This window comes from Thalassophryne amazonica, chromosome 10 (genome assembly GCF_902500255.1).
Source record: "Thalassophryne amazonica chromosome 10, fThaAma1.1, whole genome shotgun sequence".
In the NCBI taxonomy this organism is placed as follows: domain Eukaryota; kingdom Metazoa; phylum Chordata; class Actinopteri; order Batrachoidiformes; family Batrachoididae; genus Thalassophryne; species Thalassophryne amazonica.
Genome location: NC_047112.1, coordinates 99,009,424 through 99,036,828, shown reverse-complemented (window position 1 = coordinate 99,036,828; position 27,405 = coordinate 99,009,424). Strand labels below are relative to the sequence as shown.

At 44.8% G+C, this 27,405-nt stretch overlaps 1 protein-coding gene across 1 annotated transcript; it reads right to left on the bottom strand.

The window, feature by feature from the left end:
- Positions 1-24,573, bottom strand: lnp1 (leukemia NUP98 fusion partner 1). Its single transcript, XM_034179229.1, has 4 exons — positions 24,364-24,573; positions 7,210-7,455; positions 453-548; positions 1-168 (listed from the first exon to the last, which is right to left on the bottom strand). Exons 1-4 carry the CDS (start codon positions 24,547-24,549, stop codon positions 1-3), a joined length of 696 nt encoding a protein of 231 aa, XP_034035120.1. The 5' UTR covers positions 24,550-24,573.
- Positions 24,574-27,405: the final 2,832 nt, after the last annotated feature.

The following is a 27,405-nucleotide window of genomic DNA, read 5'->3' as shown; positions in this document are numbered from 1 at the left end:
TCAGTGTTGCTTCTTCAGGGAAAGTTGAGGGTGGGGTGTGTTCTGGTCTTTCTCCCTGCAGATTGGTCCATCTGCCGACTTCCTCCTCTCAGCTAAGAGTCTCCGCACCGGACAGGCTTCCGCTTCACTGTTGCTGCGGGGCCGACCCTGCTCTAACCTCCGCGCCACCTTCCACAGCCACCAAATGCACACATCATTGTCAGTGTCAAGTCCAGGACCAAACTGCTAAATCACTTCATGCATCTGCACAGATTCAAAAAAAGGTTCCTTGCCACTTCACGGCATGCATGATGATCCAGGAAGGATCTGTCTTCATGCGCAGTAAATGTGATATAATGAGATTAGGATGTGAATAAGGTGAGGCACTTTGACATGAAAAGCAGGGCAGAGCTCACACTGTAGAAGATGAAGTCATGCAAAGAAAAGGAAAGAACGTATTGAAGGTGTTTTACCTCTTTGTGGAAGCAATGTGTACAGTGCAGCTCTTCAACTCCAGCTCCATTCTTACGCAGGTTCTCGTGGCAGATCAGACACAGTTTATAATCATTCTACAAAAGAAAGAATAAACCAACTTTGTTATACAGATTAAGTGATCACATATCTGGAAAAGGTGAATGGATTTGAAGCTGAGCCATTGCAGGTTGTGCTCGGATGACAAGGAACATGTGTTGGAGCTCACATCCTCAACCTTACAGAACCACTTAGGGCTCCAATTGTCAATGATGCGGACTAATCAGTAGTCCATCCAAAACTTCCAAAAACAGCAATCTACATATATTTGGTCACAACACCTTAACTGACATTCCCTCAAAATGCAAGCAGTATACCTCATCTGGGTTTCCTTAATTCCAAAGGTCCAATCAAGGTCAACTCTTCAGGGTCCTGGTGTATCCTGTCTTACTATATGCTTGGACACTAACCAGTGACCTAAAGCAGTCGCTGAAGGTCTTTGGTACTAGGTCTCTTTGAAGAATTCTTGGGTACCATTGGAATGACTGTGTGTCAAATGAACAATTACTGGGGGAGATTTAGGTTAGGTATAAGGGAACACGTACTATAATATTTTGGCCGGCACACTTTTCTGGGTATGATGGAACATGCAGGTGCCTCAATGTTGTGCAAAAAAGCCGTGACGACGCTCATGTTTCACTAGACTGGAGCACATCGCTCAAACAGTGCAGCTCTGGGTTTCGCCATCTTGGCAGTACTAAACCCACCAAAGCCCCAGCCAGCCCAAAATTGGTAAAGAGGTGGAGTGTGGGCAAATCCTTGAATAACAGAGTCAGAACGACTGAAGTTTTAAAGTTTTTCCATCACTGCAGAATACATGAAGCAGCATCTGTTGTGTGTGGGCCGACAGAAGAGGAGGTACTGCTGGCCCACCACCAGTGGGCGCCCTGCCTGAAGTGCGGGCTTCAGGCACGAGAGGGCGCTGCCGCCACGGACACAGCCGGGGGTGACAGCTGTCACTCATTACCTCTTGACAGCTGTCACCCATCTACTCAACGTCCTCTCACTCCATAAAGACCAGACGTCATCTCCACCTCATTGCCGAGATATCGTACTTCATTGGAGGTAAAACTCTCAGCCGTTGCTTTTGTCTTTTCTGACAAGTGTTTGTTACACAGTGTTTGCAGTCAGTTCCGTGAGTGCTCGCAGCCGGAGGCTGAGTGTGAGAGACGTGGAGAGCTGATGTCTTCGTTCCCCACGCTATTCTGTGATAAGTACTCTCAACTGCTGCACGTACCTGTTTTCTGAGTGAGAGGTGGAGGTGGCATTCCCACCGTTGTTGTTACTGGGTGTGCACACACCCACACTTGACTGTCTTTGTTCTCGCCAGCAGTACCAGATCCGACAGTCGGGGACGGTGATCACCTGGGAATTCGGGACTTGGCGGCTCCAGTATTCACCAGGTTCGGTGGCGGCGGAAATCGTGTGGTTCCGGCTCTTCTCAGGACAGACGTCTTCTATCCTCGAGCCTGCCCACACGTCACCTTTGTGGATTGACTGTAATCATATTCTGTGATTGTCTGTATGTTCGTTGTGCTCCTTCACAACATTAAATTGTTAATTTTTGGCTCATCTATTGACCGTTCATTTGCGCCCCCTGTTGTGGGTCCGTGTCACTACACTTTCACAACAGGATATCTCGGCCAGCGTCATGGACTCCGAGGGGCGTCACCCAGCTGTTGAACGACCAATGGGAGAGCAGGGAGCGCAGGCGTCTGCAGGAGGCATGATTGGTGAGCTGCAGCACATTCTCACCGCCTTTACGGCTTGGTTGGATCAAATGACCGAGCAAAACATCCTCCTGAACCGCAGGGTGGAGGCTCTCTCCGCGCAGGTGGCGGCGAGCGCTCAGGGCGCTGCTGCAGCTCCTCCTCCTGCCGACCCTGTGCAGGATATGAACGTTCCAGTGGTGGTTCAACAACCCCTCCCACCATCCCCTGAAGCATACATAAGCCCTCCTGAGCCATACGGAGGTTGTGTGGAGACGTGCGCGGACTTTCTCATGCAGTGTTCGCTCGTCTTCGCACAATGTCCCGTTATGTACGCGTCAGATGCTAGTAAAATAGCTTATGTGATTGCTCTGCTTCGGGGTAAGGCACGTGCCTGGGCTACGGCACTCTGGGAACAGAACTCACGGTTGTTATCAGCATACACTGGGTTTGTGGGGGAGTTCAGAACAGTGTTTGATCACCCTAACAGAGGAGAGACCGCTTCAACAATGCTGCTGTCAATGCAACAGGGGCGCCGGTGTGCAGCCGAATATGCAGTCGACTTCCGCATCGCGGCTGCGAGGTCCGGCTGGAATGACGTTGCGCTCCGCGCCGCCTTCATAAACGGACTGTCGTTGGTCCTGAAGGAGCATCTGGTAGCTAAGGAGGAACCGCGGGATTTAGATGGGCTTATCGATCTCGTTATACGGTTAGACAATCGGTTGGAGGAACGCCGTCGGGAGCGAGGCGAAGGACGTGGCCAGATACGCTCCGTCCCTCTCCCTTCCGGGTTCGAAAAGGGGCCGCCCTCCCCACGCTCCACAGCCGCAGCGCTCTGTGGGGCAACAGCTCCTCCTGCTGGCGTTGTTAGGGAAACGCACAGGGCCAAAATGAGGAGGCTGATCCGCGGGGAGTGTTTTCTCTGCAGCTCAAAGGAGCACACACAGAAAACCTGCCCCAAACGGCCACAACAACAACCGCCCTCAGAGACTGGGCTAAGGGGGGTTCAAAACATTCACGTGAGACACACACAGATTGCCACACGACTCCCAGTTACAATCCTGAGCGGGGATTTAACCCTTCAAGCCCCAGCACTGGTGGACACGGGGTCAGAAGGGAATCTGCTAGACAGCAGATGGGCAAGGGAGGTAGGGCTCCCTCTGGTGGTGCTTCCTTCGCCATTGCAGGTGCGGGCACTAGATGGCACCCTCCTCCCTTTAATCACACACAAGACACAACCAGTAACTCTGGTGGTGTCTGGAAACCATCTGGAGGAGATTGAGTTTTTTGTAACTCCTTCTACCTCCCGCGTGATTTTGGGCTTCCCATGGATGTTGAAGCACAATCCCCGGATTGATTGGCCATCTGGGGTGGTGGTTCAGTGGAGCGAAACCTGCCATCGGGTGTGTTTAGGATCCTTGGTTCCTCCCGGTTTACAGGCTAAGGAGGAGGTCAAAGTCCCTCCCAAACTGACGGCAGTGCCGGTTGAGTACCACGATCTTGCTGACGTCTTCAGCAAGGATCTGGCACTCACCCTTCCCCCGCACCGTCCGTACGATTGTGCCATTGATTTGGTTCCAGGCGCTGAGTTCCCATCCAGCAGGCTGTACAACCTCTCATGACCTGAGCGCGAATCAATGGAGACCTACATCCGGGACTCATTAGCTGCCGGGCTGATCCGGAACTCCACCTCCCCGATGGGGGCAGGTTTCTTTTTTGTGGGCAAGAAAGATGGCGGACTCCGTCCATGCATTGATTACAGGGGGCTGAATGAGATTATGGTTCGCAACCGATACCCGTTGCCATTGTTGGATTCCGTGTTCACCCCCCTGCATGGAGCCAAAATCTTTACTAAGCTGGATCTTAGAAATGCGTATCACCTGGTTCGGATCCGGAAGGGAGACGAATGGAAGACGGCATTTAACACCCCGTTAGGTCACTTTGAGTACCTGGTCATGCCGTTCGGCCTCACCAACGCCCCCGCGACGTTCCAAGCCTTGGTTAACGACGTCTTGCGGGACTTCCTGCACCGATTCATCTTCATATATCTGGATGATATTCTCATCTTTTCTCCGGATTCTGAGACCCATGTCCAGCATGTACGTCAGGTCCTGCAGCGGTTGTTAGAGAACCGACTGTTTGTGAAGGGCGAGAAGTGCGAGTTTCACCGCACGTCTTTGTCCTTCCTGGGGTTTATCATCTCCTCTAACTCCGTCGCCCCTGATCCGGCCAAGGTTGTGGCGGTGAGAGATTGGCCCCAACCAACAAGCCGTAGGAAGCTGCAACAGTTCCTCGGCTTCGCTAATTTCTATAGGAGGTTCATTAAGGGCTACAGTCAGGTAGTTATCCCCCTGACAGCCCTGACCTCTCCAAAAGTCCCCTTCACCTGGTCGGATCGGTGCGAGAACGACGGTTCTCTACTGCGCCAGTTTTGGTGCAGCCCGACCCTAGCCGCCAGTTCGTGGTTGAAGTGGACGCCTCTGACTCAGGGATAGGAGCCGTGCTATCCCAGAGCGGAGAGACTGATAAGGTTCTTCACCCGTGTGCCTACTTTTCACGCAGGTTGACCCCGGCTGAACGGAACTATGACGTCGGCAATCGAGAACTCCTTGCGGTGAAAGAGGCTCTTGAGGAGTGGAGACACCTGTTGGAGGGAGCGTCTGTGCCGTTCACGGTTTTCACTGACCATCGGAACCTGGAGTATATCAGGACCGCCAAGCGGCTGAACCCCAGGCAAGCCCGCTGGTCACTGTTCTTCGGGCGTTTTGACTTCTGGATCACCTATCGCCCCGGGACCAAGAACCAGAGGTCGGATGCCTTGTCCCGGGTACACGAAGAGGAGGTCAAAACTGCACTGTCAGATCCACCGGAGCCCATCCTGCCTGAGTTCACTATCGTGGCCACCCTCACCTGGGACGTGGAGAAGATCGTCCGGGAGGCCCTGGCACGGAGCCCGGACCCAGGAACAGGTCCGAAGAACCGGTTGTACGTCCCACCAGAGGCCAGAGCTGCAGTCTTGGACTTCTGTCACGGTTCCAAGCTCTCCTGTCATCCAGGGGTGCGAAGGGCCGTGGCAGTTGTCCGGCAGCGCTTCTGGTGCGCGTCTATGGAGGCCGACGTCCGGGAGTACATCCAGGCCTGCACCACCTGTGCCAGGGGCAAGGCAGACCATAAAAGGTCCCAAGGTCTTCTCCAGCCGTTACCTGTGCCTCATCGCCCCTGGTCCCACATCGGCCTGGATTTCGTCACGGGCCTCCCGCCGTCCCAGGGCAACACCACCATCTTCACGATAGTGGACCGATTCTCCAAGGCGGCCCACTTCGTGGCCCTCCCGAAGCTCCCAACAGCCCAGGAGACAGCAGACCTCCTGGTCCACCACGTTGTCCGTCTGCATGGGATACCCACCGACATCGTCTCAGATCGTGGTCCCCAGTTCTCCTCACACGTCTGGAGGAGCTTCTGCCGGGAACTGGGGGCTACTGTGAGCCTCTCGTCTGGGTATCATCCGCAGACCAATGGACAGGCAGAACGAATCAAACCGAACCACACCTCACCCCTCTGTGCTCCCGGACCGGCGCCGCCTCCTGCTCGGATCATCGATGGGGAGCCGGCTTGGACGGTGCACCGGCTCCTGGACGTCCATCGGATGGGCCGGGGGTTCCAGTACTTGGTGGACTGGGAGGGGTATGGACCCGAAGAACACTCCTGGGTGAAGAGGAGCTTCATCCTGGATCCGGCCCTCCTGGCCGACTTCTACCACCGTCACCCGAACAAGCCTGGTCGGGCGCCAGGAGACGCCCGTTGAGGGGGGGGTCCTGTTGTGTGTGGGCCGCCAGAAGAGGAGGTACTGCTGGCCCACCACCAGTGGGCGCCCTGCCTGAAGTGCGGGCTTCAGGCACGAGAGGGCGCTGCCGCCACGGACACAGCCGGGGGTGACAGCTGTCACTCATTACCTCTTGACAGCTGTCACCCATCTACTCAACGTCCTCTCACTCCATAAAGACCAGACGTCATCTCCACCTCATTGCCGAGATATCGTACTTCATTGGAGGTAAAACTCTCAGCCGTTGCTTTTGTCTTTTCTGACAAGTGTTTGTTACACAGTGTTTGCAGTCAGTTCCGTGAGTGCTCGCAACCGGAGGCTGAGTGTGAGAGACGTGGAGAGCTGACGTCTTCGCTCCCCACGCTATTCTGTGATAAGTACTCTCAACTGCTGCACGTACCTGTTTTCTGAGTGAGAGGTGGAGGTGGCATTCCCACCGTTGTTGTTACTGGGTGTGCACACACCTACACTTGACTGTCTTTGTTCTCGCCAGCAGTACCAGATCCGACAGTCGGGACGGTGATCACCTGGGAATTCGGGACTTGGCGGCTCCAGTATTCACCAGGTTCGGTGGCGGCGGAAATCGTGTGGTTCCGGCTCTTCTCAGGACAGACGTCTTCTATCCTCGAACCTGCCCACACGTCACCTTTGTGGATTGACTGTAATCATATTCTGTGATTGTCTGTATGTTCGTTGTGCTCCTTCACAACATTAAATTGTTAATTTTTGGCTCATCTATTGACCGTTCATTTGCGCCCCCTGTTGTGGGTCCGTGTCACTACACTTTCACAACAGCATCGACCATATAGTTGGCCATGGCTGAACACGAGCTTTTTTGAGTTGAGCCCTCAAGTTGAGTTATTTTATTTTTGATAAATTAGCAAAAAAAAAAAAAAAATGTTGTCATTATAGGGTATTGTGAGTAGAATTTTAAGGGAAAACATTAATTGACTCCAAAATGTGGAAAAAGTGAAACTCTGTGAATACTTTCCGGATGCACTGACAAAACTGTTTTTTGTACCAGGCTGTAAACATATTTATTTCTGTCTTAAAGTTGAACATTTTAGCATGGGGTTCAATGGAAAGTGACTCCCTTTTAAAGCCATCCTCAATCAGCCTAAAGCAATACTTAGAGAAAGAGAGAATCTGGGTCAACAAAGTCCTCACCAGAGATACGGGCCTCTTATCACAAAGACAGAGTCTCTTCTCGAAGAACTCTGCGAGCTCTGGGATGGTGCTGATGCGGTTCTCTGGGATGGCTGACTTGGAGCAGCTGCTGTCGTCTGAAGATCCTCGGCGCGCTCTCTGGTGCGGCCTGACTTCCCCCTTCTCCTCTCTTGATTTGGTGTGGATGGGTGCAGGAGCCATTGTTGCTGCATGGAGTCTGTTTAACTTCATTGCATCTAACTGTGACTGAATCACACAAAGAAACAAGACATGTACCATTAAGTAACACAAAAATGTTTGTCACACTGATTCACATGTAGCAATGACAAATCAGTATCATATTTGTCATAATATACTGAAAGATGGTCAGTGTTTTTGCACTGATACTGCAGGGATGTGAAGTCTCTGCAGAATCTCGGCTTCCCTGCAGTTTAGTGACATAATGGATAGCAGTTGATCCATAATCCATGAATGCCATGGTACAGTTGTATGTAAAAGTTTGGGCAGCCCTGATGATTTCCATGATTTTCCTTTGTAAATCACTGGTTGCTTGGATCAGCAATTTCAGTTAAATATATCATATATCGGACAAACACAGTGATATTTGAGAAGTGAAATGAAGTTTATAGGATTTACAGAAAGTGTGTAATAATTCTTTAAACAAAATTAGGCAGGTGCATAAATTTGCATAAACCATGATGTTGAACAATTTTTGTTTTCAGGTCATTTGAGAGTTGTTTAGGGGCTCCCATGTTGCCACTCATTAAAAGAGATGCAAAGAGGGGAAACATTTACAAATGGCCACCTTAAATACCCTTTCTCATGACTGGATTCACCTGTGTAAGGAGGTCAGCAGTCAGTGAGCTTCTCAAACCAATTTTGTGTTTAAATAATTAGTGCTAAATGTATTCAAATTAACAAAATGACAAGGGTGCCCAAATTTATGCACCTGCCTAATTTTGCCTAAATAATTATTGCACACTTTCTGTAAATACTAGAAACTTAATTTAACTTCTCAAATATCAGTGTGTTCATCTGCTATATGATATATTTAACAGAAATTTCTGATCCAGACAACCAATGACTTATAAAGGAAAGTCATGAAAATTGTCAGCGGTGCCCAAAATTTTGCATACAACTGTAAGTTTAGGCATTTAATGATGTCTTTGAACTGTTCTTTTGCCAGACTGGAGTGATTGTACAACATACACCATTAATGACTTTTAATGACAATTGGGCAAACAATTTAGAATTTATTTTGCATCTTCTCTAATCCACACAGGGTCCGAATTATGCATACAGGCTCACATACATACATACATACATACATACATTCACTTCAATATTTTAATAAGCGGTGCTGAAGGCTCTGTGATCATGAATGGCTACAACTGGTAGTTTCTCTTTATTTGCATAAAGAGGATGTGTTTGACAGCACTCATTGGAACTTGCTAAGGGACATTTAGCCAAATATTAGTGGGGCTGTATGTATATATTACCAAAACATTCATGCCCATGATGAGTGTTTGGAAGCTGCCAACCACAACTGTATATATAAGAAGACTGCCAACACTTTGCTACACTGAAGTCACTGTCAAGCTGCAGCCAACTAGTAGAAGAAGACACATCTCCTGCCCTGATCTTTCACAATAAAAACTCTAGCCATGCACTGCTGTCGTTGCTACATCTCTGTGAAAGACACTTTCTAATGCCGCATTCACACCGCACGCGACATGACGCCACAAATTCGCTTCCTTCGCCTGGCGATGGACGCGCCACCGTCGCCCGGTGTGTCGCACTGCTTGTGCGGAAACGTTCGCTGTGAAAATTCGCCTGCATCATCAAATAGGAGGAGCTTCCATTCCGCTTGCCGTAGAGTCAACATGGCGGACCTTGATCACACGGAGCGAGTTGCTGTGTTGTATTTGTTGTGGAAAGCCGACAAACGTCGCCAGTGGCGCCGTTGCTGGGTTCGCAACATCCTCATGAGACGTTCCCAATTCGGGGAGTTTCATCATTTGCTGCAGGAGCTGCGTCTGGATGACAGCCACTTTCAGCGGTACTTCTGCCTCTCCAGGACCCAGTTTGAGGACCTCCTGTCCCGTTTGTGCGCACACATGTAAACAAAGAAAAAAAAACTGGCTGCCCCTGCAGTTCCTCACTCTCCCCTCAAACTCTCATCATTGTGTTATAAACCAGTCACCATTTGTTTTATCATACATTTGTGTAGTTAATAAAATGATCTTCACAGACGATTCGTTCGCACGCGCACATGAAAAAAAAAAACTAGCTGCTGCTGCGGTGCTGCTCGCTCTCCCCTCCTGCTCACAGTCTGGCTGCCAGATACAGGACATGTCCACATCAAGTATAAACTCCAGACATCTTCACGTCACTACATATCCAGTCCCTGACCGGTCATTGTGGTGCGACAAGATGAAAAAGTTCAGATTTTTCAACTTGGGGAGGAGGGCGATGCAACCCGATATCACGCCACAAACACGGCAAAATCGCTTAATTCGCATCCATCTTGTTGCGTTGCGTGGCTTGAACTTTTGTGGCACCACAACGTGTCCTTCCATAGGGATTACATGACAACCTGTTGCCACCGTTGCTCACGTCGCGCCCGGTGTGAACGCGGCTTGACCTGGGCAGCACGGTGGCTTAGTGGTTAGCACTGTTGCCTCACAGCGAGAAGGTCATGGGTTCGATTCCCACCTGTGGCCTTTCTGTGTGGAGTTTGCATGTTCTCCCCGTGTTTGCATGGGTTTGCTCCGGGTACTCCGGTTTCCTCCCACATCCAAAGACATGCAGATTAGGTGGATTGGAATCTTTAAATTGTCCGTAGGTGTGCGAGTGGGGGTGAATGTGTTTGTTTGTCTGTTTGTGACCCTGAGTGGCATCCTGTCCTGGGTGTACCCCGCCTCACGCTCTTTGACTACTGGGATAGGCTCCAACACCCAGAGACCCTTAATTGGACTTAGCGGTTGAAGAGGAGTGTGTGTGTGTGTGTGTGTGTGTGTGTGTGTGTGTGTGTGTGTGTGTGTGTGTGTGTGAAAAGACACAGGTTTTACAAAAGGATCCATTACTTTCTTCGGGTTTCATGCATTGACAGGATACTCTTCACGCTGGCAATGTTATAAAATTCTGTATCACAATGTATATGAAATAGGCTCCAGCCCCCTATGGCCCTTGATTGGAGTAAGTGTAGCAGCTGCACTCTGTGTTGTGTTGTTATGACTCTGCCCATTCGCTCCCCTCGGACACGAACTCACGATCCTCTACATGGGAGTCAGACTCTCTAACCAAAAGGCCAAAACCCACGGCTCTGGCCTTGTGACCAGAAAATCCTTTTGAGCTGTTGGAAGTGAGGTTTACTAACTACATCTGCACAGCAACACCTGCTGGCCTCCATTACACTCACCCCCCCTTAAACTCATTCCCATCCGAGTCACAGCACCACTGTAGTGGCTGCAGTCTGCGTTGTGTTGTTATGACTCCGCCCATTCGCTCCCCTTGGGACATAAACTCACGGTCCTTGGCATGGAAGTCGGACTCTCTAACCAGAAAGCTAAAACCCAGGGCTTTGGCCTTGTGACCAGACAATCCTTTTGAACTGTTGGGAGTGAGGTTTACTAACTACATCTGCACAGTGACACTCGCTGCCTCCGTTAAATAAGCAGGTATAGAAAATGAATGAACATATATCAATACTGATAAATCTGGGAAAACATTGTGATAATGCTTTTTTGCCGTATTGCCAAGGCTTGAATGCAGGGTCAGTGACTTTGCTTGAGCCTTGTGACCTCAGGCAGTAGTATTCCAAGTCTTTGTTAGTAGTTTGTGTTAGTGGTGTGCAATATTGCAAGATTTGGTATCCATCTGATACCAAGTAAATATTGGGCCAGTATTGCAGATACTGATACTTAATAATTACTTAATACTTAATAATAATACTTAATACTTAATAATAATAATAATTAAGATGGATGCATCATCAAATTGCTAAATCTCAATGAATTTTTCATTGACCTTTAAGGTTTTTTTTTGTGATTTTTCCCTTGGATTATTAGTTAGTTAAACCCAGGGCAGAATTTGGGCAAGTTTGTAGTTAAATGGAAAATAGATTAATATCATAATAAAAGTTTTAGTTCAGAAACAATATAATAAAACAATTTTCCCCCTACATTGTCATATCTGAATTTTGTTTCCTTAAATAAACAAAGTGCACAAAATTATCACTCAAGAACAAATTAAAGCAATTTCTGTTTTTCAGGTAGTGTTCAGAAATTATGACAAAAAATTTTAAATAAAATTCTCCCTTCATTGCACTTCTTTTGTGGATTTTATTTTTTCTTGAATAAACAAAGTGTTTAAAATAATGACTCCACAACAAATGTTAGAAAACAAGTAGAATTTCAAGTAGAGTGTATGTTCAGGAAATACAATACAAAAATAAACAAAATTTCTCGCCTTCACTGCACTTCTTTACTGAATGCAGCAGTGGATACAGGAGAGAAACTGAAACTAAAATATCAAACTTGTATCAATAATATTGATACCGACGGTGATATTGATATTATCAATATTTGGATCAATCCGACTACCATTAGTTTGTTTGTCTGTGCCTCATCACTTCACACTCTGAGTCTTACTGTTGCCAAGCACTGTTCACCTCTTACCTTACTGTGTTTTTAATAATTTCCGTTTAGAAATTTTGTTCACATTAAAATATTCACAGTAAATTTTGCAGAGTTTAAATCTATATCCAGATGTTTGTTCATGTTCCAGTACAGAAAGAAAAATGGTTGATCTGTGGCCACTGCATGCCAGGTTTTTCATTGCCCTCTGCTGGAAGAATTTAGGTTGTCCAATGTTGGTTACTTCTGTCAGACAGAAAAAAAATAATCTTATTTCTAGTCTGGCTTTAGAAAAAGACATATATGTGGTGAGGAAGAAAACCAGAGTTTAACAAAATATGGAGGATGTTTCTGGACTTTCTTCAACATGTTGACATAGATGATATGGAGATATGAAGACATATGTATGGTCTGTATTGTAAGATGAACATTAAACTATGTACTTGCGACTTGTATGTTGATTAGGCATAAGTGGCAACTACAGTGGGGTAAAAAAGTATTTAGTCAGCCCCTGAATGTGCAAGTTCTACTTAGAAAGATGAGAGAGGTCTGTAATTTTCATCATACGTACACTTCAACTATGAGAGACAAAACAGGAAAAAAAAAATCCAGCAAATAACAATGTAGGATTTTTAAATAATTTATTTGTAAATGATGGTGGAAAATAAGCATTTGGTCAATAACAATACTTTGTAACACACCCTTTGTTGGCAGTGACAGAGGTCAAACGTTTCCTGTAAATCTTCACCATGTTTGCACACCCTGTAGCTGGTATTTTGGCCCATTCCTCCATGCAGATCTCCTCTAGAGCAGTGATGTTTTGGGGCTGTTGCTGGGCAACATGGACTTTCAACATGGACCTCAACAAATTTTCTATGGGGTTGAGGTCTGGAGACTGGCTTGGCCACTCCAGGACCTTGAAATGCTTTTTACAGAGCCACTCCTTCATTGCCCGCGCGGTGTGTTTGGGATCATTGTCATGCTGGAAGACCCAGCCACATTGCATCTTCAATGCTCTCACTGATGGAAGGAGGCTTTGGCTTAAAATCTCATGATACATGGCCTTGTTCATTCTTCCCTTAACATAGATCAATCGTCCTGTCCTCTTTGCAGAAAAACAGCCCCAAAGCATGATGTTTCCACCCCCATGATTCACAGTAGATTATTGTGTTCTTGGAATGCAACTCAGCATTCTTCTTCCTCCAAACACAATGAGTTGAGTTTTTACCAAAAAGTTCTATTTTGGTTTCATCTGACCACATGATATTCTCCCAATCCTCTTCTGGATCATTCATATGCTCTCTGGCAAACTTCAGACGGGCCTAGACACGTGCTGGCTTAAGCAGGAGGACACGCCTGGCACTGCAGGATTTGAGTCCCTCTCTGTGTAGTGTGTAGCCTTTGTTACTTTGGTCCCAGCTCTCTACAGGTCATTCATCAGGTCCCTCCGTGTAGTTCTGGGATTTTTGTTCACAGTTCTCATGATCATTTTGACCCCACGGGATGACATCTTGCGTGAAGCCCCAGACTGAGGGAGATTATCAATGGTCTTGTATGTCTTCCATTTTCTTACAATTGCTCCCACAGTTGATTTATTATCACCAACCTGCTTGACTATTGTAGATTCATTTGTATTGTAGATGGCCCACAGCAGCAGAGGGCGCGCCGCACTCCGAGCGGCCATCGACAGGCTGAAACGACCAGATCATTTCCAAAGTGAAGGCTGTGTTGATCCGGGACATTGTCTGACTACCAGAGAAATTGCAGAAGAGCGCCCTCCACTGCTGTGGGCCGTCTTTAATCTGGTTGTAATGGTCCTTAATCTGTGTGACGCCCAGAGTATCCTCACCGAAAGCCGTCTGAATCTTCCGAATGGTTTCCACCTGGCTGTCTCTCACAGTTTCTGGAAAAATTTGATTCAGTGCTGCTCCAATCGCTCAGCCATTTCCCTGACAATGAAAATCCGATGAGGGGGGTGCACCAGTGCTCACTCAAAGCCTGCCCACAGGCGAATGATGCAACCGACAGGCGTGAAAAAACTCATGCATGCGCATGAAGGTTCAAGCTTGGCTGATGCAAGCGCACATGATTCAAATCCATATAGTTTTTTTTAAAAAAATAAAAAGGTCGGATAGTTTTCTAACAGAGTTTTCTAACAGACCTTGTACATAAAAAAGGTGATGAAGACTCAGGCAATGAAGGCCGATAAAGTGAATCACAGTTTCACTTTACTGACTGTGTGTACTTAAACTTGTATGGTTTAATCTTTGATACATGCATATGCTAATGGCAGTGATTTGGGGTTTGGACAACAAAACATGTGAATGTAACAGATGCTGGAGGAGTATGTCTACACACTAGAACAAACCTATTCACACGGTACAAACATATAGGGCACTGGACAAAGTGTTGCAAAGTAGCACACAGTGCAGCAGTTCCCGGCTAACTCAGTTGGCATTTGTATGACGAGCAACCATGTTCTTTGAACACAAAATGTACTTGCGCTCATCTGTTCACAAGTACATGAGCATATCTATCTATAAAGCAAGAAACGTCTGTGTGAGTGCAAGCATGTGGCTCGCATATCCCTCTGACTGTTTGTCAGATCGGCCTCAGCTTTTGGATATGGCTTGTGCATAGCATGATGATGTGCATCCTTTATTATGAAAATTTTGGGGAATAATTTTCAAAACCTTTATTTTCATTACAGGGTTGACCCACTCTGAAAATGCATAGCTTTCCAAACGTCTCTTCTTCTATGGTGTTTAGTGCACTAGTTAGCTGAACAATCAATGGGTCCAACAATTTATCCAGACTGACTGCAAATATGAGTAAATTAAGTACTTTTATGTAATTTTAATTATTATTTAAATTGTTTTTTGTGGCATTTTGTATACAGTATACTGAAATGTGCTCCGTCGTCAAAACGTACCGCTGTGAACAAATTAAGTGCACCTCTCTTCATCTATGGCATATAACGGCAGCCGGCGTCCTTGTTGTTGCATTGCTGCCACCTTCAGCATCAGTCTGTTATAGCAGTACTAAATCCTCTCGATGACAGTATTTTTATATTTCAAGTATTTAAAAAGCCAACGCTTCTCCCTCCCACTTGACCTTATAGCTAAAACTGTCTGCAGATCATCTAAACAAATTCATACTTATTTCAATATTCCACCATACATACCCTTTACTTCACCTCAAAAAACAAACAAACAAACAAACAAAAAACACAAATCCTTCAAAACACATTTTAAAATCATTCTATTGTATTCCTGTTTTCGCTTTCCCCCAATGACCAAAACGCAAAAGGGACCGGTAGTGGTACTTTCACATTACCTACAGTGTCCTTGCTAAAAGCCAAAATATATGAAAACACAATAGTTAGCAATCAATCCACACATTTCACAACAAACCTAAATGTCCCTGACTCACATTATCAATAATTACTGTATTCACATCCATATGTTTGTGCTTCATTATTATTATAAAATTATTTTTATTGTTATTTCAAAATTTCAAAATTTAATCCGCATACAGGAACAGAAGAACAAGAGAACAATAGAACAAGCATTGGTGCTTTCAAGTATGCAAAAAAAAAATAAAAAAAAATCAGACCACATTAGGGTAAACAAATAGATAAATGATGATGGCAACACAAATGTTCAGACAACAAAGAAACATCACAATAGTGATTAGATCAGAACCAGTCAGATTGTAAGGTTCGGGGCTGGACTCTAAGGTGGATATTTTTTTTATAAAAAGATTAACAAAAGGTTGCCAGACTCCAGTTTTAAGTGGGACATAATATCTTCCAGCAGGAGTTTATGAGAAGGCGGAGCTGCTTTTTTCCAGTTGAGCAGGATCAGGCGTCTTGCGAGCAGAGTTATAAAGGCGATCGCGTTGGCTTGCTGGGCTGTCACAGCTGTATCCGGTGGGGTGACGCCAAACAGGGCCACCATGCAGTTTGGACCGACAGGCTTGTTACATAGGGAGGAGAATGTTCCGAATAGTTCTTGCCAGAAATTCTGAAGTTTAGGACACAACCAAAACATATGACTGAGGCTTGCCGGGCGTTAGCCACACCTTACACAGGATGAGTCAGAACCTGTGTATAGTCTGGAAAGTTTACTTGGAGATATGTGTAGTCTGTGTAATATCTTGAACTGTATTAAACTATGTCTGACACAAATCGATGAGGTGTGAATTCTAGTAATTGCCAATTGCCAGGCCCGATCAGTGAATAGTTCGCCTAATTCCTCCTCCCATTGATTCCTCAGGTGCTCTGTTGATGGGGATGACGCACCTTGAATTTTACTATACAAAGATGACACCAGACCTTTATCCCATGGGTCCAACTCTAAGCATTCGTCCAGCCAGTTCTTTTGTGGAAGAGTCAGGGAAAAAGTTGTTTTCACAAAACTGCGAATCTGTAGATATCTAAAGAAGTCCGATTGTGATAAGTCAAAGTCCTTTTTCAACTGCTCAAATGAGGCCAATTCGCCATCTTTGAAAAGCTTCTTTACACGACAGACCCTTCCTGTGCCATGATAGAAAAGACGGGTCGATCAAGGAGGGGGGGAAATTAACATTAGACTGAATGGGAGTTGCAGCTATGGCGCCTTTAAATCCAAAGTGAGTACGGAATTGAAACCAGATTCTCAGTGAGCCCTTGACTATCAGATTGTTTGTCCAGTGATGTTTACTCAGAGGTAGCGAGCTACACAATAATGAGCCAAGTGATGCTGGGTTGCAAGAATGCTTCTCCATCGGGACCCAGGCTGGAACCTCCATGTCCGAAGCATCTGCAAGCCAAAGTAGCAGTTTCTGAATGTTCGTGGAACAATAGTAGTGAAGAAAATTTGGTAAAGCAAGCCCACCATCGTCTCTCGATCTTTCTAGAAACTCTCTCCTAATTCGAGGTATGTTTCTATTCCAGAGAAACCTGGACATGTGACTATTCAAATCTTTAAAATAGGATTTGGGAATGAAAACCGGTACAGTCTGGAATAAATAGAGAAGTCTGGGCAGAATTACCATTTTAACTAAGTTGACCCTTCCTTCCGACTAGCGACAACGGGAGTTTGGACCAGTTCTCCATGTCCTGTTTAGCTTTATCCAGCGCGCCTGTAAAGTTCTTGGAGAACAACGACTCGTAGTTATAAGTAACGCTGACCCCCAGGTAGCTAAAGTGGTTTTTACACACCTTAAAGGGGAAGCTCCGGAAGTCCAACTGCTGCGCGTTCCTATTTATTGTAAAGAGAACGCTCTTAGAAAGATTCAACTTATAACCTGACACCTGACCAAATGAACTGAAGATTTTAAGAGCACAGGGAATGGTACTGAACAGATCTGAAAGAAAGAGGAGGAGGTCGTCAGCATACAGAGATAGTTTATGAGTTTGTCCTCCTCTTCGTACTCCAACTAGCTGCGGATCGTTTCTCAGTCGTACTGCCAAAGGTTCAATAGCAATATTGAATAATAAGGGGCTAAGCGGGCAACCTTGTCTGGCCCCGCGAGATAGAGGGAAAAGACTGGACAGATCCTTGTTTGTGCGTATTGCTGCTTGTGGCGATGCATACAAAATACTAATCCAGGAGCAGAAGACAGGACCGAATCCATATTTTTTCAGTGTTGCAAACAGAAAGTTATATTCCACTCTATCAAAAGCTTTTTGCGCATCCAAGGAAATTACTATTTCAGGTTCGAAGTTGATATGCTGATAGATCACATTGTATACCCGACGTAAGTTACTAGATATCTGTCTCCTTGAGATAAACCCTGTTTGGTCTGGATGTATCAACTTTGGAAGAGCCTTGTCAAGTCTGCCTGCCAATACTTTTGCTAGAATCTTATAATCGCAATTCAGGAGGCTAATTGGGCGGTAGGATTCACACAGCAATGGATTTTTTGCTTTTTTAAGCAGTAATGAGATTGTGGCATGTGTCATTGTTGCAGGTAGAGTCTTCCTGTCATAAACCAATGTCATAAAACTTTCAATAGCAATGGGACCAGTTTGGTTGCAAATAGTTAAAAAAATTCAGCCGGATATCCATCTGGGCCAGGGGCCTTGCCGGATTTAATTTTTGTAATGGCATTACTTATTTCTGACTGAGTGATGTCAGATTCCAACACGTTTTTGTCATTGTCTTCTAAGATGGGGAGGGGTAGGGTGCTCAAAAAATTTTCAACTTGAGTTGGGTCGGCAGCTTCAGAAGCGTATAACTTCTCATAGAATAGTCGGAACTCATTGTTTATGTCCTGTTGGTCTGTTAATGCATGTCCGTGTTCATTTTTTATTGCAGAAATAGAGCCTGCAGCGGTTATTTGCTTAATTTGGTAGGATAATAACTTGTTAGCGCGATCGCCATGCTCATAGTGGGTGAGCCGAGACCTCAGATGGAGATCAATTGCTTTGACATTTGTAATCGAGTCATATTCGGTCTGGAGTAAGATTCTCTTCTGATGTAATTCATCAGAGGGCAATTCTGAGTGCTGCCGATCCAGTTCCTTTATGTCCATTAAAATTTCCAACGCTCGCTTCATCCGTTTTCTCTGCTGCCGTATAAGATATCACCTGCCCTCTCAGATAGGCTTTCAGAGCTTCCCAAATGGTAGAATAGCTTATCCCGGGGGTCAGATTCAGTTCCAAGAAGAGGTCAATTTGACTGTTGATAAATTCCACAAATCTTTCATCAGATAAATGCCTGATATTTAACCGCCACGGAGGGGGACAAGTGATATTTTCTGGAAAATTCAATTGTAGAATTACTGGTGAGTGGTCTGAAATGACTATACTGTCATAATCTGTACGGGTGGCCAGAGGCAGCAGCTTATGGTCAATCAAAAAGTAATCGATTGTACTGGCGAGAAAAAGGAAAATTGTTTGGATGTCGGGTTTTTAAGCCGCCATGGATCCACCAACCCATAAGCTTTGATGAAATTGTTGACACACAAGGCGGATTTACTTAACGTTGACACTTTGGTGCTAGACCGGTCCAGAGCCAGGTTCAGGACACAGTTCAAATCGCCCGCCAGTATTAAGTCATGGCAATCCAAGTCAGGCAGATTAGAAAATAAAGTTGTAAAAACGTTTACATTGTCCCAGTTAGGGCTGTAAACATTGGCAAGGACGACTGGCCTATTGTACAGAGTCTCTTGGGTAATGACAAAGCGACCATTCTTATCCCTTATTCTCCTAGTCTCTGTGTATTGCACCTCCCTGTGAATTAAAATAGCTGTTCCTCTACTCTTACTCTCAAAATCCGAATGAAAGCACTGTGTAAACCGCCCCTGAGAAGTCTTGAGTGGTCTTTATTGACCAATTTGGTTTCTTGTAGATAAACTATCTGGCTATGTAATTTCTTTAAGTGGGAAAATATTTTATTGCGCTTAATGGGACTGTTTAAGCCACGAACATTCCAGCTCACCAGTGTAGTGGGACTACCTGCCATTCATAAGATATAAGAGAGATGGTAGTAAAGTTGATGAAAGAGTAGTGGCCCATAAACGTGAGAAAAAAAAACCCAAAAAGACACACACAAAGCACCTAACTGTTCGCCAACAGCAGAACGCAGAACACAGAACACAGGGGGTTGAACATCTCATAAAACAAGAAGAAATTGGAAAAAGAAAACCCAGTCCCAGAAGGGGACTTGTGTGCTTCCTGGTCTCCAGTGCTTACCATGGCGGCCCCCACAGGCGGCAAAATTAACATGCTGATTATAACGCAACCCACGTTGTGGTAAGTATTGCAAACAAGAAAATATATGTCTGTATATACGGGTGCCCGCACACCTGCACACCCTCATATATATATACACACTCACTTAGAATAGGAAAAACATCAAAGCATTCCTTCTGTCCACTCTTAAACTTGAGGCAGTCCAGTGAAGCGAGCGTAAGAGAAATAGTAAAAATCATCCTTAATGCTTAACCTGGTTCCAATAGAAGTCTTCATCTGACAGTTCAGATGGACCAAACACGGCTCCATGCTTAACTGGCTCGGAAATTACGAGCAGAATGTCCTCCGTATTTATCCCTTCATTATTTCTCTCAGGATAAAGTCCTTTGCACGCTTGGGATCTTTAAACGTATGTTCTTTCCCATCCGTCGTGGAGACTCTCAGCGTCGCCGGATATCTCAGCCCATAGCGGACTCCGACACAGCCCCGGAGCATGTTTCTCACCTCCGTGAACTCAGCGCGTTGTTTACTCACAGCTTGCGTATAATCAGGCAGGATGCGGATGTGGTCTCGGCTGCCTTCTTCAGAAGTGCCTCTTTTTCAGTAAAATAATGACACTTTACAACAAAAGCACGTGGTGGCTGGTCATCTTGTGGTTTTGTGTGGAGGGTCCGATGCGCTCTGTCCAAGCACGGAGGCTTCTCCAAACCGAGCGCAGCTTTCAGCATGTCCGCCACATACCTGGACACATACCACATACCCGTCCTCTCTGCCCTCTCTTACTCCAGTGATCTGGACATTGCAGCGACGTGAACGTGCCTCTAGGTCCTCACATTTGGATTTGACTGCAGCGAGCTCCTTCTTCACTTGTGCCATGTCTTTCTCCAAAGTGGCAATAGAGTCTGACTGAGCCCCGACATTTTGTTCCAGCAGTGTTGTGCGGTTCTCGGCCTCGTCTAGCCTCAGATTAATTTGCCCGATGGTGTTGCGTACCTCCATCTGAGTCTCATTGGCTTTTTCTTCTATCGTATCGACCAATTGTTGCTTCAGCGCTTGGACTGCTTCCAGAACTTGTTTGTTAGACTCAGAAGTCGCCGGTGGCTCTGTATGAGTTGTGCTAGCATCGACCGGGCTAGCGCTAGCTGCGGCTCTCGTGTCTTGCTCGTTCCTGGTGGTGTTAGGCGGCTTTTTTGGTGGCATCATAGAGGTGAGCCGGTAGCGGGCTAATATTCGTCACTCCACTAAAGTGTAATTATGTTGCATTGTTTCGGAACGTAATAGTCAGAAAACAAGGAGTTCGCCTGCGGAGCCCGGCAAAACGTGTCTTCACACGGCGCTGCCCATCCCGGAAGATGTTTGTGCTTCATGAACACTAACTGGGTTTATTCTTTCTTATATCTCTATGTGTCTATATATGTCTGACCATGTTAGATGAATGTCAATCTTTTTCTTAAAATATCTGTATTTGCGTGTCTCTTTGTAACTCAGTATCAACCATGTCTTAATGTCCTAATGTACACTTTGTCTGTTAAAACTATCTAAAAGTGAGTACACCTCTTTGTACATCCCACCCTCAAACACAGCCTCATACTACCATCCATGAAAAATCTACTTAAGCGCCCAATTTTCTATAGGAATACACACTTCACACGGGCACTGCACTAGTTGGTCTTAAAATGAGGTGTGGTCAGGTGCAGTATGCACCTGGTGGGAAAAGGTGGAGATCAAGTGTTTGGGGTTGAGGAATGTTGTAGCAGAAGCTTAAAACCAGAACAATGTGAGAATTAGTGCAAGGGAAAACACGTCTAACTCTGGAACTACAGGGCATAGAAAAAAATTAACCGCTGGAATCGGTGCGTCAATGCTGACAAACAGAGTTTCGAGGTCGGAGGGGCTCAACTCGAAGAAGCTCATGTTCAGCCTTGACCAGTTATACGGTGGATGCTGCTTCATATATTCTGCAGTGATGGAAAAACTAAACACTCGATTTATCCTGATGTTCTGGCCTTGAAGTATTGAGTGACGATATATCTTATTTTTTTGCTTATTTAGTCTTCACCCGGGCATACCTCTGCACTCTCTCCACACACACACACACACACACACACACACACACACACACACACACACACACACACACACACACACACACACACACACACACACATACGTATATATATAAATAATGAGAATATACTCAAGCCAGTGCTTCCAAACTTTTGATTGTTACAGCAGGTTGTAATTTTGCATGTTGCTGAAAACCAGTACAGGGAAACTGCAGTTGTTGATTCAGTGCTGTGTGTGTGTGTGTGTGTGTGTGTGTGTGTGTGTGTGTGTGTGTGTGTGTGTGTGTGTGTGTGTGTGTGTGTGTGTGTGTGTGTGCGCGCGCGCGCACATGCGTGCGTGCGTGCGTGCTTTGGTTAGTGTTAGATACTGTAGTTGAATCAGCAGACAATATTGATGTTAATTTGGCTGAGTCAGATTAGAGGTCAGGAGTCAGGACACAATATAATTATACCATGTAACAGACCTACATAGCCCGTGTTATGCACCAGAGCGTGGTTTAAGCCAACCCAGTCTTAGACCAGGCTGTTTAAGCATACTTGTACAGCATTCGGACATTATAAATTCTGTATAAACCAAAATATAAACTTGAACATGCTTTCTTTCTTATTAAACTTTTATCTTTTAACAGGCCACACACATTTTTGATATACAGTAGTGTTCAGAATAATAGTAGTGCTATGTGACTAAAAAGTTTAATCCAGGTTTTGAGTAATTTATTATTGTTACATGGGAAACAAGGTACCAGTAGATTCAGTAGATTCTCACAAATCCAACAAGACCAAGCATTCATGATATGCACACTCTTAAGGCTATGAAATTGGGCTGTTAGTAAAAAAAAAAAGTAGAAAAGGGGGTGTTCACAATAATAGTAGCATCTGCTGTTGACAATACAAACTCAAAACTATTATGTTCAAACTGCTTTTTTAGCAATCCTGTGAATCACTAAACTAGTATTTAGGTGTATAACCACAGTTTTTCATGATTTCTTCACATCTGCGAGGCATTAATTTTGTTGGTTTGGAACCAAGATTTTGCTTGTTTACTAGTGTGCTTGGGGTCATTGTCTTGTTGAAACACCCATTTCAAGGGCATGTCCTCTTCAGCATAAGACAACATGACCTCTTCAAGTATTTTGACATATCCAAACTGATCCATGATACCTGGTATGCGATATATAGGCCCAACACCATAGTAGGAGCAACATGCCCATATCATGATGCTTGCACCACCATGCTTCACTGTCTTCACTGTAAACTGTGGCTTGAATTCAGAGTTTGGGGGTCGGCTCACAAACTGTCTGCAGCCCTTGGACCCAAAAAGAACAATTTTACTCTCATCAGTCCACAAATATTCCTCCATTTCTCTTTAGGCCAGTTGATGTGTTCTTTGGCAAATTGTAACCTCTTCTGCACATGTCTTTTATTTAACAGAGGGACTTTGCAGGTGATTCTTGCAAATAAATTAGCTTCACACAGGCGTCTTCTAACTGTCACAGCACTTACAGGTAACTCCAGACTGTCTTTGATCATCCTGCAGCTGATCAATGGGTGAGCCTTTGCCATTCTGGTTATTCTTTTATACATTTTGATGGTTGTTTTCCGTTTTCTTCCACGCGTCTGTTTTTTTTTTTTTTTTGTCCATTTTAAAGCATTGGAGATCATTGTAGATGAACAGCCTATAATTTTTTGCACCTGTGTATAAGTTTTCCCCTCTCCAATCAACTTTTTAATCAAACTACGCTGTTCTTCTGAACAATGTCTTGAATGTCCCATTTTCCTCAGGCTTTCAAAGAGAAAAGCATGTTCAACAGGTGCTGGCTTCATCCTTACATAGGGGACACCTGATTCACACCTGTTTGTTCCACAAAATTGACAAACTCACTGACTGAATGCCACACTACTGTTATTGTGAACACCCCCTTTTCTACTTTTTTTTTTACTAATAGCCCAATTTCATAGCCTTAAGAGTGTGCATATCATGAATGCTTGGTCTTGTTGGATTTGTGAGAATCTACTGAATCTACTGGTACCTTGTTTCCCATGTAACAATAAGAAATATACTCAAAACCTGGATTAAACTTTTTAGTCACATAGCACTACTATTATTCTGAACACTACTGTGTGTGTATGTATGTGTATATATATATATATATATAATCAGAATATACTCAACCCAGTGTCTCCAAACTTTTGATTGTTACAGCAGGCTGTAATTTTGCATGTTGCTGAAAACCAGTACAGGGAAACCGCAGTTGTTAATTCACTGCTGTGTGTGTGTGTGTGCATGCGTGCGTTTGTTAGTGTTCATACTGTAGCTGAATCAGTAGACAATATTGATGTTCATTTGGCTGAGTCAAATTAGAGGTCAGGAGTCAGGACACAATATAATTATGCCATGTAACAGACCTACATAGCCCGTGTTATGCACCACAGCATGGTTTAAGCCAGCCCAATCTTAGACCAGGCTGTTTAAGCATACCTGTACAGCATTTGGACATTATAAATTCTGTATAAACCAAAATATAAACATGAACATGCTTTCTTTCTTATTAAACTTTTATCTTTTAACAGGCCACACACATTTTTGATATACATTACATGACTTTGTACAATATTGTCTGATAAATGGAAAAATGTTTATTTTACTATAATTACATTATAAAATACCCTTAATTGGTGTAAGCGGGTATAGAAAATGGATGGATGGACATTATAAATGTATCAGTGCAATCACATGTGTATATATTTATTAGAGGCTATAGAAGCTTACCGCGGATGGCAGTGATGCTCTTCGATCACTGTGCATTCTCGATGGTCTTCGAAAGCTGCGTTTTCTATCTCTGGCATTCCTAGCTTCTGCTCCATGACCCCAATAACTACTCATCCACTTTGTAAAGTTACCATCGTCATCCTCGTCATTGTCCATCGTGATAGCAGGCAGCAGCCTGAGCGACATGATGGAGTCGTACAGGTCCTGAGTCACTACGCCGATGGTGTGACCGATCTACTACAGTGTTGTCCTGCAGAGCAAATGGAAATTATTTCAGTTCACTGCTGCCCTGAGTACCTGTGTTGTAGTTATTTGTAGACACTCCAAAAATAAACAGTAGAGCTTTTCCTCAAGTTCTTAAATAAGCGAATCCTCGATAATCTCTAACAGCACTGGTAGGAAATACAAGTGACTGGAATAAACAGGGAGGTGGATGAGAAACGGCTAATTTGTTAGTGCTGGTGGGAGATGTGGCCACTGCCTTTACTCTTTCCATTACTGTCATCGGCCTGGGGGGAGACAAATTTGCCCATACTTTCCACTTGCTGAGCCCGTCAAACCTGTCAATAATTATGGAGTGCAGGGAACTCTGCAGTAGCGTGAGCCTGAGGCTGGTGTCATACTGTATGGGGAGGGAGCACAGCTTTTCATACTACAGTGCATGAGCATTGCTAGAACTGGGACTTCTTTCTTCATTGCATTTGCTTCTGTGCAGCAGTGTCATGTATACTGTCAGCAACGGGAAAATCAGCAGGTGCTTTTTAAATAATTATGAGCAAATATTTGTGCAGTGCTGAATGATCACTGGTCATGCATGGCTTCTGAAGCCAAAACGTGTGGTCCGCTTACTGTTGATCTTCTTCAATGAACCTGACAGAAGAAGACAGGCAACACCACCCACGCTATTTAAAGCAACAAATCCTCTTACATCACTTCACACAGACTCACTGACTCTGTGTTAAAATTTACATGAAAGACATAAGTACCGTAACACATAGTCTAGGAATGTCGTATAAACTGCATATATATATATATATGTGTGTGTGTGTGTGTACACAAAGACCACTGGACTTTTAATATATAGATGATTTCCCACCCCTTGCTGGAATGGTGTGTGAGTTCAGAATGTAATTATCAATGTCCATTGTTCACTGTTGTTACATAATATCCCTACTTTCTTACAAAATATTAGTTCTATCAACTTTGTTTTCACGGCATTTATCCTTGACCCAAAATACATAAGCATACCAAACAGCAAATGTCAGCTTTCCCCAGTTTGTACGTGATTGAAGTTATACACACATGCATGCACACATACACGTACACAAAGGCCACTTGGCTTTATATATATATATATATATATATATATATATATATATATATATATATATATATAATTTTCAAAAACCATATGGATTTGAATCACGTGTGATTACATCAGACATGCTTGAACCCTCCTGGGCATGCAAGAGTTTTTTCACGCCTGTCGGTTACGTCATTCGCCTGTGGGCAGTCTTTGAGTGAGGAGTGGCCCACCCTCTCGTCGATTTTTTTCATTGTTTAGGAATGGCTCAGAGACTGCTGCTTTGTTTGATCAAAATTTTTTCAAAACTGTAAGGCGCAACTGAGTGGACACCATTCGATAAATTCAGCTGGTTTTCGGTAAAAATTTTAACGGCTGATGAGAGATTTTGGTCTGGTAGTGTCGCTTTAAGGACGGTCCACGGCGCCTGACGGCGATCTGCGCTTTGAGGCGGCAGCGTCTCGCTGTTTCAAGTTGAAAACTTCCACATTTCAGGCTCTGTTGACCCAGTAAGTCGTCAGAGAACAGAGAACTTTCAGAAGAAGTCGGCATGAGGAGTTTATTCGGACATTCCATTGTTAACGGACATTTTGTAACGAAAGAACGTGCGGGCAGAGTCACATGTCGGGCCGGACCCGACCGCGGGGGGTCGCGACAGGAAAAACACCTCCGTGTTGGAAACCTTAACGGGCAAGTTGGAACATGCCCAAGCTGTTAAACAATTTCTCAGTTACTCACTTGTTGAAAGCCATCAAAAGCCGCCTGAATTTTACAAATGGTTTTCAACACGGAGGTGTTTTTCCTGTCGCGGCGCACACAGATTTGCCGAGTCGTCACGGAAACGACTCGGCGAATTTGCGCGCACGTCTTTCATTAAAAAATGTCCTTAAACAGTGGAATGTCCGCATAAAGTCCTCATGCCGGCCTCTTCTGAATCTTCTCTGTTCTCTCACGACGTCCTGGGTGAATTAAGCCTTAAATTAGGATGTTTTCAGCTCGAAACAGGCCGACGACGGCGCCTGGAAGCGCTGCACGACGTCCCGCTCCGTGGGAAGTCCTTACACCGACAGAAACACCCCATAATCTCTCATCAGCCGTTAAACTTTTCACCGAAAACCAGCTTAATTTCTCGAATAGTGTCCACTCGGATATTCCTCATAGTTCCAGAAAAAATTTTGATAAAGCAACGCGCGCCATCTCGAGCAGCATGTGAAACAAAGGAATTCAGCCGAGAGGGCGGGACCACATCTCACTCAAGGCCTGCCCACAGGGAAATGACGTCACCGACATGCGTGAAAAAACTCACGCATGCGCACGAGGGTTCAAGCATGATTGGTGTAATCGCACGTCATTCAAATCCATATAGTTAAAAAAAAAATAAAAGGGTCGGTTTATTATCTAATAGACCTCGTATGTATGTATGTGTATATATATATATATATATATATATATATATATATATATATATATACATACGAGGTCTGTTAGAAAAGTATCTGACCTTTTATTTTTTTTAAAAACCATATGGATTTGAATCACGTGTTATTGCATCAGCCAAGCTTGAACCTTCGTGCGCATGCGTGAGTTTTTTCACGCTTGTCGGTTGCGTCATTCGCCCGTGAGCAGGCTTTGTGTGAGCAGTGGTCCACCCCTCTATTCGGATTTTTATTGCGAATAAATGTCTGAACGATTTGGAGCTTTGCTGCATCAATTTTTTTCCAGAAACTGTGAGAGACCTC

Coding starts and splice junctions, on each gene's coding strand:
- lnp1 (XM_034179229.1), bottom strand. CDS start 24,549: ATGTCGCTCAGGCTGCTGCCTGCTATCACGATGGACAATGACGAGGAT. Junction 7,456..24,363: donor GAGCATCACTGCCATCCGCG/GTAAGCTTCTAT, acceptor TGTGTGATTCAG/TCACAGTTAGATGCAATGAA. Junction 169..452: donor CACATTGCTTCCACAAAGAG/GTAAAACACCTT, acceptor TGGCTGTGGAAG/GTGGCGCGGAGGTTAGAGCA.